At 35.4% G+C, this 15,394-nt stretch overlaps 1 protein-coding gene across 1 annotated transcript; it reads right to left on the minus strand.

Annotated features, from left to right (window-relative positions):
* Positions 1–13,109: 13,109 nt before the first annotated feature.
* Positions 13,110–13,475, minus strand: LOC105775528 (uncharacterized). Its single transcript, XM_012598039.1, has one exon. It carries the CDS (start codon positions 13,473–13,475, stop codon positions 13,110–13,112), a length of 366 nt encoding a protein of 121 aa, XP_012453493.1.
* Positions 13,476–15,394: the final 1,919 nt, after the last annotated feature.

Consider the following 15,394-nt stretch of genomic DNA (forward strand, 5'->3'; position numbering starts at 1 on the left):
CCTTTTGTTCTTTTCAAAATACAGTTGGCCTATATACTTCTTTCTAAATTCAGCAAGGATGAAATTCCAATTAATTCTTTCTGTTAGATTTACACTTTGAACGGTTATCCACCATTAATATGCTTAACCTTTTAATAATGACACTGCACATCTCAATTTTTCTTCTTCATTATATTGTAATTCTTCAAATACTCTTTTAGTGTTTTTCAACCAATACTCAGACTTGGCTGGATCATCTTCTTTCTTTCCCTTAAATTATTCAACCCCATATTTTCTTATCTTCTCAAGAAAAGATCACTGATTGAAAGAAGATGGCCGAGGTTACGGAATAGTAGTAAGAAGGGAAGGTGGAACTGGGGGAGCAATGCCTGTTCTCATAAATTGTTGAATAAGTTGATTCAATATCTGAATGAATTCCATAAGAGTTGGTATTTCACCTCTAAATGGTACTTGTTTTGCTTCAGTATCTATTCTTCTTTTAGATTCATGTTCTCTATTAGATCCCAAATTTATCATTTCTCTCGACTCATTCTGTGCTTGGGAGGCACGTCTATTTTTTACCATGGCAGTTTACTGTAGGCATTTTAGTGTAGCCGAATTCACTTTGCCATGACACACGTAATTGCAAAGGCATTGTTAGACTATCATGGGTTTATTTTTGCCTCTGAGGTTCAATGATGAGCTTAATTCTTCAATAAACCTAGAAAGATGTGACAGTGGATTAGGCAATTTAGTTTAGGATAGTTTGCCTGAGAATCAACCCCTAAAAATAAGATGTTCTATCTTCAATTACAATTGGACTATAGCGAGTTTCTTTTAATAAAATTAGAGATTCTTGAAGCTAAACTCAATAAAGTTTCTAGGGCAATACTCAAACAATTATTAAGTGGCGAAGCTTAAAGAAAACCAAAGAAATGACATAAGACACTCCAATGCTTAGAGTTATCGAATAGGTCAACAACACTATGTTTACTCCATCATGTAGGCGAAACTTAGAAAAGCTAAGCAAGGAACCCTAATTAAGGCGAACAACTTTGGATGAAAAAAAGAGTATCGGGAAGGGGCTAACAACGAAGGTGACAAATGAAGGAGAAAAATGACTGCAATCATCTTTGGCAGCCATAGGACATTGCACTACCTATGTTGAGAGCTGGATAGGCGATAACTGTCATATCAGATTTCCTCCTTTATTTCTTACCGTGCTTCTTTTAAATTTTATTTGTTATTGATGATGTTGGTTATCGTATTAAACTAAAACTTTATTTGCCCAACCATGAGCTAAATCTCTTAGGCTCTGGATAACTTTGGTGAAACCTTTATTTCTATTAATGTTTAAAGTTTAATTTTGGTTTGTTCTACATTTTTATTCAATGGTATTTCATGTTATATGATGGTTGTACATTAACGAATGTGTGGCAAGTTTATAAAGATAACTTAATTCTGATAGGGTTAGGTTAACTAGATAGAAGCTAGATAATATGTGTGAATGATTAATCACTTATTCGTAGTAACCTCTAGACATAGAGCCTTTCCTCATACAAAAGAAGGTAGAAATATTAGTGGTAGCCGAACTTAAAGCCTATAGACATATAGTGCCATAAGGAAGGTAACCCAAGGTCTTGCTCTCTAGAGAAGTAGACTACTATAGAAACCTATTGAACAGTAGAATATTCACGAATTTGTTGTGCCATTAATAGTTAGTGAAGGTTCTCAGCCATCCTAATCAATATTTTAGTTTCTCAAAACTTTTTTGTAGTGATTTTGTCATGGAATTCTTATTCCGTTTACTTGTTTTGTTTTACACATTTTATACATCATCATTCTCTCATTTTTCACTGCATTCTTATTATTATTTTGCTTTAGCATTAATCAAACTTAACTGTAATAACTCGACCAAAATATATCTATCTAATGCTTGTGGAGAAGATCTCACTCATCACTTTATTACTTGTTCGACATGTATACTTGCACGACTTGCATATCAGCTGTGCAACCAACACGCACCATTGAACCTCCTCATTGTCGCCACTCCTCTCCTTTATTTTTCTCCAACACCGTCCCTTGGACCACCAATCACTACCGTCGCCACCACCTTACACCACCATCGATTATACCATCTTCCTCTCTTTATTTCTTTATTATTTTATCTTTTTTTTCTTCTTTAAATATTCTCCTCCTCCTCTTAAGTGCCGAGCCGTCTTCTCTTCTCCCTCCGTCGGTTCCTCGCCAAACCATCGCCACCACCGTCGCCATTGCTATCTCGCCTCCATCGGTTATTAGCAATTTTTCTCATTTCTTCATCGATTTTTGATTTCTTCAACTCTCTATAGTAAACGAAACCTCTTTTCTTTTCTTTTATTTTATTGTAAATAATTTTGTAAAATATTTTAATTTTATGTTATACACTTGACTCACTTTTCCAAGTGATCGATTGCTTTAGATCTAACCTCCTCTTCAACTCAAGACCCTCAGTGATCCATCTTTTATTCCGATTCAATAGAATCAAGGTAAGTGGTAGTGGAACAAAAATTACTATTTTCTTCCCTACTTTTTTGTCTTGGCTAAATGTCTATAAGACATATAATGTAATTTTTCCTTCGTGTATTAACATATTGTACTTTATTTTTAATGAAGGATCGATCAATACCATTTCGGAAAGCTTTTAGTTTTGAAAAGGAAACCATCGTACGAATGATTATCATAAGAGTAAGTTTAAATGAATGATGTGATTTTAGTGTGTAATAAAAAAGTTTTTAAAAAGGACGATTTATAATTGAAAGTCACTTGATAACAAATCGGTATTCCTTTGGTTAAAATCTGAGTGTAGACGTTCTTTAGAGTAGAGTTTCGCATCGGATCTACTATCAAGTGTGGGTCTAACTTATTGTAAGATATATAAATATCGTTAAAAAAATTATAAAATAAAATATTATTACTTGATTATTGTTTTGTGCGAATACTTTAAGTATTAAAAAATGGGAGATTGAATCCGTCAAAACGGACTATACAAGTAAGGGATTCCATACAAACTATTTTGTGAAAACATGTTGTATGGTTATGTTTATTGCTAATTTGAGTAGCATGTTGATCTCATTCTCATGATATGTGGTATTATGGCATATATGATTTTTATGATTGTTAAAAATATGATGTTTTGATACATCGTGATAAAATGTGATTTACATGTCAAAACATGCCTATGTTATATTAAAGTGTTAAATGATTCGATTAGCATGAATTACATGCCTAATGTGTTATTTTGTAACAAGTGAAAATATGTTTATTGTGCCTATATCACATGCATGGGTTGGGACATGTGTAAGGAGGAAGTATTGGCAGCCTTGTCTGCATTACTGTCATTTTATCTGTATCACTGGTGACTTGACCATAATATTGGCAGCTTGTCTACAGTACTAGCAGTTTATCTACATTACTAGTGGCTCAACCACATTACTAGCAACATTATCTGCATTACTGGTGGCTTGCACACAAATAGGAGTGTTTGGATGGACGAGTTCTGGAAAACTCGATTTTGGAGTGTAGCGATGATGGGTAGGATGTTTTATAAAAATTTGCATAATCGTTTTACAAAGATTGAATTGCCATGATCATTTGCATAAAATTGATTATGTTGTATGATAAGTATGTGCTCATTGTCATTTTGATTTGTATATTGAATTCCTGCTTAATACTTGATTTAAGACTCACACTGAGCTTAAAAAATCACCCCCTTTAGTTTTCTGATTTTACAGATGACCCAAAGGTTAGGATTCGATGACGTCATTTGGATGAGTTTCTCGAGATTCATTTTAGATTAAAGTAATTAAATTTTATTTTGATATTTTGTTATTTTAGGATTGTAATAAGTTTGAGTATAGACTGTAGCATGAGACTTTACTTTGGGGATTTTTCATTCTGATTTGCATGAATTGCTTGCATGACATTAAGTTTTAAAAACTGCATGAATTAGTATTTGATTAAGATTATGTATGAAACTTGGTTTTTATTAAAACTTGACAAAATCACTCTTTTTCGTTTCGACAATGAAAACGAGTTTTGGACCAAGATATGACTTAGTTATTTTTTTTGAGGTTTTAAATTGTCTATTAATGTTTTATCAAATTTACATGAAATATTGATTTTTACACTTAGTGGCAAGTACCAATGCTTCAACCTTTGTATTAATACTAATGAACTTAATCCAATTTTTCTGAAACTTCGAAGCTCATTTTGGTATCGATACTCTGGTGAAAGGTATCAAAACTTCTTCAATGGTATCGATACTACCAAATTTGTTGGATAACTTTCAAAACATTGAAGCTAAAAATGGTATCAATACTTGACAAAGGTATCGATACCTATAACAATGGTATCGATACTTCATGTTAGTATCGATACTTGGCCCTTATTTTTCATAAGTTATTTTAATTGTAGAGATACTTGAAAGATTCATCTGAATTTATTTCACACCGTAATACCAATACAATTATTATAGTTAAATCAAAATATTCTGTATATAGTATTGTCTATTGTGAGAACATAAATGTTCTTTTACTCTGACAATCAAAGTGGCATTCCTATATTTAATTCGATAGTCGGGTCAGATATAGGGGTGTTATATTTATTGGTATCAGAGCCTAGGTTTTCTTATTCTTGAGTCGAAAATGGGTCTAGTTGTACATGCCAAATAGGATATACTAATGTGATGAGATGGAATTTTGTTATTAAACTTTGAATTTTTGAATTATAGAAAAAAATTTGAAAATGTCAAATAGATCAAGAGAAGAAACGAATAAAAAAAATAGAGAGTAGAGCTTCTTTAACTTAAAAAATAATGCATCCTAAATGACCAACACCTCTCCAAACCTCAGGGATGCATTGCCCTCAATGCATGAACATACATGTAACATGAATGCAATGCCGTAGCAAAACAAATTTACACATAAAATATCATGGAAAAATATGAATGCATGATGCTATTGGAAAAAATAGGTTTAGAAAAAGCAGCGGAAAATAAATTTAAGGAAAAACTAGAGTTTTAAAATTTTTCAAAACAAGATCTTTGTTGTGGTATCTAAAGTAATAAACACTTAATCAAAATTGTACCTTTTCGATTCATATAGGATGAGCGTTTCGACCGAATAGTTTTTTTCGCTATCCTTAAGCTCACGTCTACCGAGTGTGGGCTCGCTTTGAATAAGAAATATTTTCAAAAAAATTACCAATGGGGTAATTTTACAATTTCTCTAAACTTTTGGGTCAAGTTGTAAATCAGAAAAATATCTATAGAAATTTTCTGGAATAATCTCTTCAGAGAATTTTTTTCTCTACAACTTTCTCTTGAATTCAAGTGTATGTAAATAATGACCCAATACTCTCTTTATATAGGGAGAGTTTAGAGAGTTCAACTATGAATAAACTTAATTACTTTAATATTAAATTAATAAAATATTACTAAGATAAGTATTAAATTAAATTTAATATTAAACTATTAAAATAATATTATTTTTGGAATAATTAATCTGAAATTAAATTCTCTGGTATAGTCCTAGTAGGAGTGTAACTCTTCCATCGCTCAACCACCGACGACCAACTACCGCTAGCCACTAGGACTCCGTCGTCGCAGCCACCGGCACCATCATGTCTGGTGATGCAGGTGTGACACCCTTACGGCACCCTAAGCTAGTTTGGCTACTACCAATTCGGTCCAAGTTAATGATGACCCGACCTAACTAGTCCGGTCTAGCCAGTGGTTGGACCGTCGGCCCGGTTCCACATACCAAACCTGGTTCAACCAGTTTTTGTGTATTGGTCTCGATTTTGGGCCTGCATGCCCAATTTACGATCTGAGGTCCAATTTTCAAGTTCAATTACTCATTGGGCCAATTGTCTGACTTGAAAATTAACTTCCAAAAATATCATATTAATTTTTATGGATTTAATTAATTTAATTTTACTTGACTAAAATTAATTTTTCCAAAATTCACTTAGATTTTCCAAATTAATTTTCTAAGAAAATTCTTTAAACAAATTCTCTAGTTGAACAATTCTCACGACTACTTAATTTAATTACACATCAAATAAATTGACTTAATTAAATTGTTTCTCAAGTTGTAAAATTTTCTTCTGATTCAAATGTAGCCCGATCGAGCTTTTGTTGAGCTAGTGGAGGGACCTATTGGACATATACAATTAGGCTCTAGTGATTGCAATTATGTCTAAAAGGATCATTTCGATAATTCGCAATTACTTAATCATGGAGTCAGTCCACAAGAAGTGCCATGATTGAAAACTCCTTATTGTATACTCTTTACAAAAGCAATTCATACAACTGCTTTGTTCAATGGCCTTGTCATGTGTGTGTTACCCTCATATGATATCCTTGATTCATTTGAGTTAAATCCGTTCACTCAATACAATCCTATTTTATCTCACTGTCACCATTGCCTCTTCTTAATGATTAATATGATAATTTTCAACAAATAACTATGATAAATTACTCGTTCGAGAACTAGCAACCCGTGATCACGTTCCATATTTATCAATCCACATAATGCCAATGAAAGGAAATCATTAACACTTTAATTGAGTTATGAATTCCACTATTTATAGTAAATTCATGCCATACACACGTAATTTACTCAACGTACAGGCTTTGGGCTCGATCATCTTTAGAGCATAAGCCTCCACTTATATCAAAGCACATGAGTTGCATACGCATGATTAGTGACTAACTCAAGATTTAGGTAAATCACACCATGAACTTCACAAGTGAATTAATTCAAAAACTGATTCAAAATTAATTCATCCTGGGTCTATTCCAATGTATTATTATACCAATGAATACATCTATGTCTCTACTCATGGAGTCAACTACTCCAATAGCCAAGACTAACCATATCCCTAATTGGAGTTTTAGACAACATAATAATCCTTCTCAATATTTTAATCAAATGTTCACTTTGATTCTTTTACGGGATTACAGGCTCATTTAGATTATCTACTGAAGTAAGTTATCTTTCTCGCAATGTAAACGCTCTTTACAATGCCACTTATCTTCAGTTTGAACTTTAGACAATCAATGAGCTAATATTTGCTTGTCACAATTTCGCTATGCATGCAAAATATAAAAAAAACATAAATACAAAAGACTTAATTTTGAAATGTGAAATCAACTTTATTTATTTATTTATCGTTCAAATCGATATAAAATAGTTACATGTTTACTAAAATATGGGCACATTTCCCAATATGTGCAATAAGGGGAAGAGAACTCCCCTGGCTTGGAGCTTGGTTCTTGATGCTTCAATGTCTACAGGTGAACTTGTGTGCTTTATGCTTAAAACGCATCTTCCTTTTCAGCGATTGGACCAGCACGTCCTCCTCTTCTTTGTCGGACTTTGTGATATCAATAATGACGCGGTGGATTTTGTGGTTTTGTTTAGAAATTGCTTCGGTTGGCGTAGGTGGGACAACTTCAGTACTGTCCTTTGGTGATGCAGTTGTAGGGGTTGCTTTTTCCATCCCCTCATGATCGGTTGCTATGTTGATCATTTCTGTCTTGTCGGCTTCTTCTTTATGTGCTTGGGTTTCATCTTTTTCTCAAATAGCGACTTTGGTGCTTGTGGGCTTTGCCTCGACTGGCTCTGCTTCGTCCGTCTCTTCCTCGAAAGATGCTTGTAGTTCTTTAGGGAATTCGGGGAATACATCTCGCTTCTCTATATAGGCCCAGAAAATGGCAATTCTTTCTTACACCTTTTCCACGTCTGCAACAATTCGAAATTGCTGAGTCTCAAAGAGAGTGAGCCGCTTCTGCAACCAATTGAGTGAGTTGAGCACTTGTTGCTCAAATGAGCTATTGAAGGTAGAAGATTTTGTCATAGTAAAAGTCTAAGTGAAAGATGTACATGTTGAGCCATGCGGTTGTTGTCGTGGAAACTCCTCTTTGATATCTTAGCCATAGCCAACCTTGTTCTTTCCCCCTTATTTAGGGTTACATCCTCGCTGGGCTGAACTGGGACGTTAACGCGCTGGTAGAGTGCAGTGACTAGTGACGGGAAGTTGAGACTCCTCGCATTTTTTTCTGCATAGTGGTGGACTTCATTGAAGATTATCTTGCCCACATTAATCTATCGACCCGTCATTATGAAGTGTAGCAGCAACATTCGCTCCTTGGATACTGTAGAGTTATGAGTAGAGAGGATTAATTACGTCTTCAAGAGGTGGTACCAGACTCTGCAACTGGGCTTTAGTGATGCCTTGTCAACTGTGTAGCAGTCCTGCCGAGGTACAGTCCATCGAGTTCCTTCAATGCAAAGGTCTTTGAGGACTTGGTTTAGCCCATTCGAGGTGATGGTTATAGCAAATTGAGAGTGCTTATCTTATATGGCTGAGAGCCCAAATTGAGCATTGATGCTGTCTTCATCAAACAACACAAGCGCCCCTTGATTGGCTGTAAACGTCACAGCAATAATGTGCAAGTGTACAATGTCGATACAAGTATAATAGATAGATGTGAGTATGTCGGATATCGTTCCCCAAGGGATGGTTGTGTTTTGTCTATTAATGTCAGTGTTATAACTAGATAGAAATGAGATAAATTGTGAGGAATGTTGTCAAAGTAATAACTTGAAAGAAATAAGATAAAGTGTGCTATGGATAAAATGGGATCGCCAACATGAATCTTCAGTGGTATACTAAGTACTCACAAGGTATAAAAGATAGGTGATTGTTGACACAATAAAAATTAATGTATATCTTACTAAATGCCATTCTTTTATTTAATTTGGGACTTAACCATGCATGTTAACCTCACCTTCCGATGATGGCAATATGGCAGTATTAAGAACAAGTGGACTAAATTTCTTTAGTTATTACTCAACTTCTGTTGAAATGTTTATTAGCTCAAACTGTCACTGCACCTTCCAGTGTTAGTGACTGCCATAACACTTTCGTGTTTAGAACTTTCAAACCCCTAAGATTAAACAATAAAAATAAGATTTAATAAGATAACATTTAACAAAACATTCATTGTACTTCTATATAGTAGAAAACATAGAGTAATCACCAGTGTTTTCAAATAAATGAGAAAGAATCGAATGGAGAATACTATTCCTAGGCTACTTGATTGGATCTCTCCATTTCCTCTTATTTTACACTTAGATCTCCTCGTCAGGAGTGGATCTGCATCAGTCTTCACGTTGGCTCACCTATAGGAGGCTCAAGCTGCCATGGCCGCAATCTTCAAAATAGGGTAAGAGAATGGTGGTCCAGCCACAAAAATCCTCCCTTCATTCTTCTCACGTTATCCTTTTATGTTTTCCTCAACAGTACAAGTCTCCTTACCTCAGGGTTCTTCTGTCCTTGTTCGTATAGGGTAGTTAAATAAGACTAGACAGCTCACGCATGGTTGGCTGTTATCAAACAGCTGTCAACTGCAACGACATTACAGACATCTGTCAACTACGGCAATCTGGACAGCTGACGCATGGTTGGCCACAATCTGGAATTACTCATGCAGCGACATTTGCAGACATCTGTCAACTACGGCAATAATTTTGGACGCAATCTAGAATTAACTCATGCAATAAGATAGCAAAATTAAGGATAACATAGGCTAGGATTCACTAAGTTATAAAATGCAATTTACTAAATTGAATATGCTAAAATTTATGCTAAGGTTAACTAAATGGAAACAAATTAACCAATAAGTAGGGAGAAAACAAATGCTCTTTCTAATATAATCAGACCCCCAAACTTGAGTTTTTATTTGTCCTCAAGTAAAACAGAAACTAGCAAGGCTACAAAAATATTTCTAAGGCAAATGATCATTCTAGCAACTTGAACCCTCTAAATTCCCAATGAATGAATCATATTTAGATGAAAGAATATTGCATCAACAATACATAAGCATGAATGAGTAAGATTTCACTTTCATCAAGGCTAGCATCATGTTTCAAATCCTAAATTCTATCTAACAATAAAACATTTATTGTACAATACTATAATTCTTTTTTGGAATAAGGGATACCGTTGCATTACTGTACCCTTATTCCTAAGAAGTAACAATGGGGTGCAACAAACCCCCAGGGAGTACGTAATTGCGCCGGCACACACTCATGCAGCAATGGCCTTTGGTTAGATTCATATTTCTATCGCTTGTATTGGAGTGTTCCCTTTTTAACATTGCAGAATACACCCACTTTGGCATGTCTCTTATTTCTAACTATCTATATATAGAGGCAGTTGAAAAAGACAGTTTCATTCAAGATTCAAGGAATGCTACTAGTCATTTATTACTAATGCAACCTAAATCATTCATCAAACTATTGAAGATACAATATTCAGTCAAATTTATCCAACTTACTCATTGACAATTCACATGATCCAAGAATTAAGCATCGAATGTAACAAATTTTTTTTAGCAATTGTGTATAAACCTTGCATGCTTCAAAAATAATTTTGAAATGTGGGTGTATTTCCAAATCCCATATATATTCCCCCAAACATAAAGATTGCATTGTCCCCAATATACTGACATGAATATGTAATGACAATGAAACTGCATACTTATCAAAATAAAACTTACAGCTACATGCAATGCATGAATACTATAACTAAAGCTTAAAATAAACTAACTCAGTTATCTGCAGCCGTCGATGTGGCTGCATGATGTTTCTTTCTCCTTATTCTTTTGTTTTTTATCCTTGGAGCTTCTTTTTCTTTTCTTTAGGCTTTGCGTGGCCTTCAGATTGCTCCTCAGTTCCTGGATCAAACCCAGCATCATTAGTTGTTGTTTGTGAAGGAGAGGCCACTTGGAATGGTCCAGTGTAGACCACTATTGCCCATGAATTGCATTTCTCATCACTAGTGACCTCAGCAACTTTCGCCGGTCTCGCTCTAGTTTGCTCCAAATTATCAATATTTGCACCCACAGATCCAGGTGCGGTGACAACCTTCTCAACAAAATCTTTTTCTTCTTCTTTTTTTCTCATTTTCAAGAACTTTTTCTTCTTTAGCAACAACTTCCTCTTCTGAAGTAGTAGCTTCCTTGTCAACAATATTGTCCTCTTGATCAGCAAAAATACCATCCTCGAACAAGCTATCAATCTTGCGTAGACATTCCTCAATGTCCCTGGATTCTTCATCTTTGTCATTATCAGAGACTTGCACGATGGGAGGAGATGCCACCGATCGGTCTTGGTCTTCGAAGTTGTCATTCGCAGATGAATGCTCAGAGTTTGGAATGATTGGTGAAAACACTGGGAATTCTAATATTGGAGATGGGCTCAATTGGCTTAATTTGGCTACAATAGAACTGTTCCAAGCTTTAGTATAAGCATAAAACAAATTCTGAGAGTTCTCTACGTCCTCAATTGTAGCGACAAGTTTGATTTTCCTATTGTTGATGGAAGTAACAATTTTCTTAACATCTTTCATCTTACGCCATAAGGATGTCTCTGTGTGCAGGGTTGTTCCATTGTTCCTTTACTTTCGGCTTTGGCTTTGCCCTTCTTTGTCTTGTTAGTTCCTGCCTCTTTCAGTATTGGTGTTTCTATGCCACGAGTCATCCCCTTGATAGAGTCTTCATTAATTGAACCTTATTATCTATGATTTCTTTATCTTCCCGGGGCATAATGCCTTTCTGCTGACATAGTGACATTACCAATGATAGGAAAACAAAAATGTCGGTCTGCCTGGCGGCGCATTCAGAAATTTCTTGGTGGAGAATTGCGCCTACATCACTTTTTCTATCATTGATAATGGAATGTATCATACACATTCTGTCAAGGTTAACGATGGTGCTATGGGTAGACGACAGTGGTCTGCAGTTAACAAAGTGAAACCATATTTTGTTGTACAATGTTAAGAAACGGTGGTGCACTGTAAAATTCTTTGGATGCGACCCTGTCCACCGTGGTCCTTCAATACATAAATCCTATACAAGCAGGTCCCTTTTTTCGTCCATCACTTCCACAAAGAAATGGGAGTGTTCGTCAACATTGATCGTAAGGTTGTACAAGTCATTGATTGTGTTGGCATCCCATGGGACTAGACCTTCACGAACAAAAATAAACCCTAAATCATGGTCATAGAGGTTAGCATAGAATTCACGTACTAGGAAAGGGAATAGCTTCTAGGGTGTGCGCATAAATTTCTCTATTTCAGTTTAGAAATGGTTTGGTGAATTTTTTTGCCCAACTCCTGTTGTTGCGACATGGAAATGCCCTATTCAGGGTGAAAATTTCGGTGCAATATATTGCCTTAAAATCGTTCCCTTGTCACTTTATTCAAAAATATTACTGGTTCCTTTTTCCACACTTTCCTGGGGGATTTTGACTTGCGAACTGCGATGGCGAAGTAGGTTCTTCAGTGGATTTGTTGGCTTTCTTGGTCAAGCCTCTTGTTCTTGCCATCTTGTGTGGAGGGAAGACGACTTTAAGTGAAAAAGGTGGGATCTTGAGTAAGGAAAAAGAATAAAAATGGTTGCTTGGATGTTTTGCAGTCGACACAGTGGTGTAGACTTTATAGGAGTGAAAGAGGAAGATGTAGAGTCGTGATGTCTTGTCGAGAGATCCAAAACTAGCGGGAAGAGTGGCATCCAATAAGAATTATGCTTGCTCAAATAGGTCAAACGGTTGGGTGGGTTTTCATCCAACAGTGAAGATTCAAGTTCCCTTAATTCTTATTAATGGTAACACAGTGGTACGAAATGCGTTGACAAGCAAATATTGTTGTGTCGACATTGGTACCTTATTATTCTACAAAAAAAGAAAGAAATAAAGCTTTACAAAACAAGAATAAAATAAGATGAAATCTCAGAATAATAAATTAAAATTTTAAAATGTTTGGACCAAATTAATGGTCTCTGGCTGTTCTTGATTTTTATTTCCAAAATAGTGTTTCAATCTCTGTCCATTGACTTTGAACTTGTGTCCATCACGTAAATCTTGAATTGTGACTTCACCATAGGGAAATATGTTGACAACTTTGAATGGTCTAGACCAACGTGAATGCAATTTACCAGGGTGCAATTTAAGTCGAGATTTGAATAATAAAACCTGTTGACCCTCGGTAAATTGTCGCTGCAAAATAATCTTGTCATGCCATCATTTGGTCTTTTCGTTATAAATCGCAACATTTTCATAAGCATTTCTTCGAATCTTCTCTAGCTTGGTGATGTCCAACAACCTTTTCTTTCCAACAGCTTCATAGTCCATGTTCACTTGCTTAATTGCCCACATCACTTTGTGTTCCTCTTCAACTAGAAAGCGACATGCTTTCCCAAAAACCAATTGGTACGGTGACATTCCTAATAGAGTCTTATATGCTGTCCGCAATGCCCATAGAGCATCATCTAATAGGGAAGACCAACCTTTTCTTGAAGTATTCACAACCTTCTCAAGAATGTTCTTAATTTGCCGAATTGAAACTTTATCTTGTCCATTGGTTTGTGGATGATAAGTAGTGGCCATTCTGTGATTGACTCCATATCTCTTTAATACGGCTACCACTTGGTTGCAATGAAAATGTACACCCTGATCTCTTTAAGAGTGATAGCTTTACAGTGCTCTTTCCCCCTCGGGCTGGGGTTTTCAGTGTCACTAGGTAAGGAGCCTTATGGTCGAGTATTCAGATTTGAGGCAAGCTGTCCCAATTGCGCCTCCAATGCTCGAATGAAAGATGAATTTCCTTGAACAATAGCTTCTGTGAGAGTAATATGCTTTCGCATTAACGTCTCAAGAGTAGTCAATAAGTTAGAAATAGAAGTTTGTGTATACTATTGTTGTCGCTGTCTTTGGATATTCTAATTCTTTATCAAAGAATGTTGTGGTTGTATCTAATTTCGATTTGATTTTTTCTGACCTTGTTGTTTATACCTATAAGGATGCTGACTGTAGTTCTACTATTGTTGAGTATAATTCCCTTGTCTTGGATTATAATTGGCCTGAGTATATGCATTCCCATATCTGAATGTCACAGCATTTTGTCCAACATTCTGAGTTCCCCAAAACTATTGGTGTAATAACTAGATAGAAACAAGATAAATTGTGAGGATAGAAACAAGATAATTCCCTTGTCTTGGATTATAATTTCCCTTGTCTTATTTTTTTTCTATTAATATCGGTGTAATAACTAGATAGAAACAAGATAAATTGTGAGGATAGTTGTCGAAGCAATTACTTGAAAATAATAAGATAAAGTATGCTATGGATAAATTGGGATCCCCAACTTGAATCTTCAGTAGTATACCCCAACTTGAATCTTACCAAATGCTACTCTTTTATATAATCTGGGACTTAACCATACACATTAACCTCACCTTCCAATGATGGCAATATGGAACTATTAAGAACAATTGGACTAAATTCCTTTAGTCCTTACTCAACTTTCGCTGAAATGCTTATTAGCTCTAACTGTCACTACACCTTTCAGTGTTAGTGACTGCAATAACACTGCCTTCTATTATGTTCATCCTCTCACTTCTTCCTAAATAACATCTACAATACAAAGTAAACAAAATTATTAAATTGATAAAAGGTAAATGAAATAACTAGGAGAAACTTAAAAATTGCAGAAATAAATGAAAAAAAATATCGAGATGCTGAGGTGAAACATTTCAGGGGTCAATGGGCTGTTTGTCTCCATCCACATGAGCACGCCAATATTGTTTTAAATGTTGCCTGTTAACTTTAAATGTGACTCCCGCCTACATATCCTTGACGTCAACTGCTCCATGAGGGTATACTTTGGCTACTTCAAAGGGACTTGACCAGTGGGATTTTAGTTTGCCAGGGAACAGTTTCAACCTTGAGTTGAATAACATCACCTGTTGTCCTAGTTCAAATTGTTGTGGCATAATTCTCTTATCATGCTAGTGCTTGGTCTTCTCGTTATAAAGTTTAGCGTTCCCATACGCTTGTGCCCTGAATTCTTCTATCTCATTTAACTCAAGCAATCTTCTATTGCCAACAGCTTTCCAATCCATGTTCAATTGTGCCACAACCCAGTATGCCCTGTGCTCTAATTCAACTGGAAATTGACATGGTTTTTTGTAGACTAGCTTGAATGGTGACATTCTTGATAGAGTTTTGTAAGCAGTGTGGTATGCCCATAAGGATTCATCTAATCTTAAGGACCAATCCTTACAATTTGGATTAACAACCTTCTCCAAAATCTGCTTAATTTTCCTGGTGGAAATTTCAACTTGCCTGTTCATTTTGGATGATATGCCGTGGTAATCTTTTGTTTTTCTTCATACCTTTGCTAAGTATTGGAAATGAGCTTGCAATAGAAAAGAGACCCCTCATAATTGATAATGTTCTTGTGCAAGAACTTCATCACTAACTTAGTGTCATTAGTAGATAGAGCTATGGCGTCTACCCATTTGGAG

The sequence above is a fragment of the Gossypium raimondii genome, chromosome 10 (genome assembly GCF_025698545.1).
Source record: "Gossypium raimondii isolate GPD5lz chromosome 10, ASM2569854v1, whole genome shotgun sequence".
Taxonomy (NCBI): Eukaryota; Viridiplantae; Streptophyta; class Magnoliopsida; order Malvales; family Malvaceae; genus Gossypium; species Gossypium raimondii.

Coding starts and splice junctions, on each gene's coding strand:
- LOC105775528 (XM_012598039.1), bottom strand. CDS start 13,475: ATGGCCACTACTTATCATCCACAAACCAATGGACAAGATAAAGTTTCA.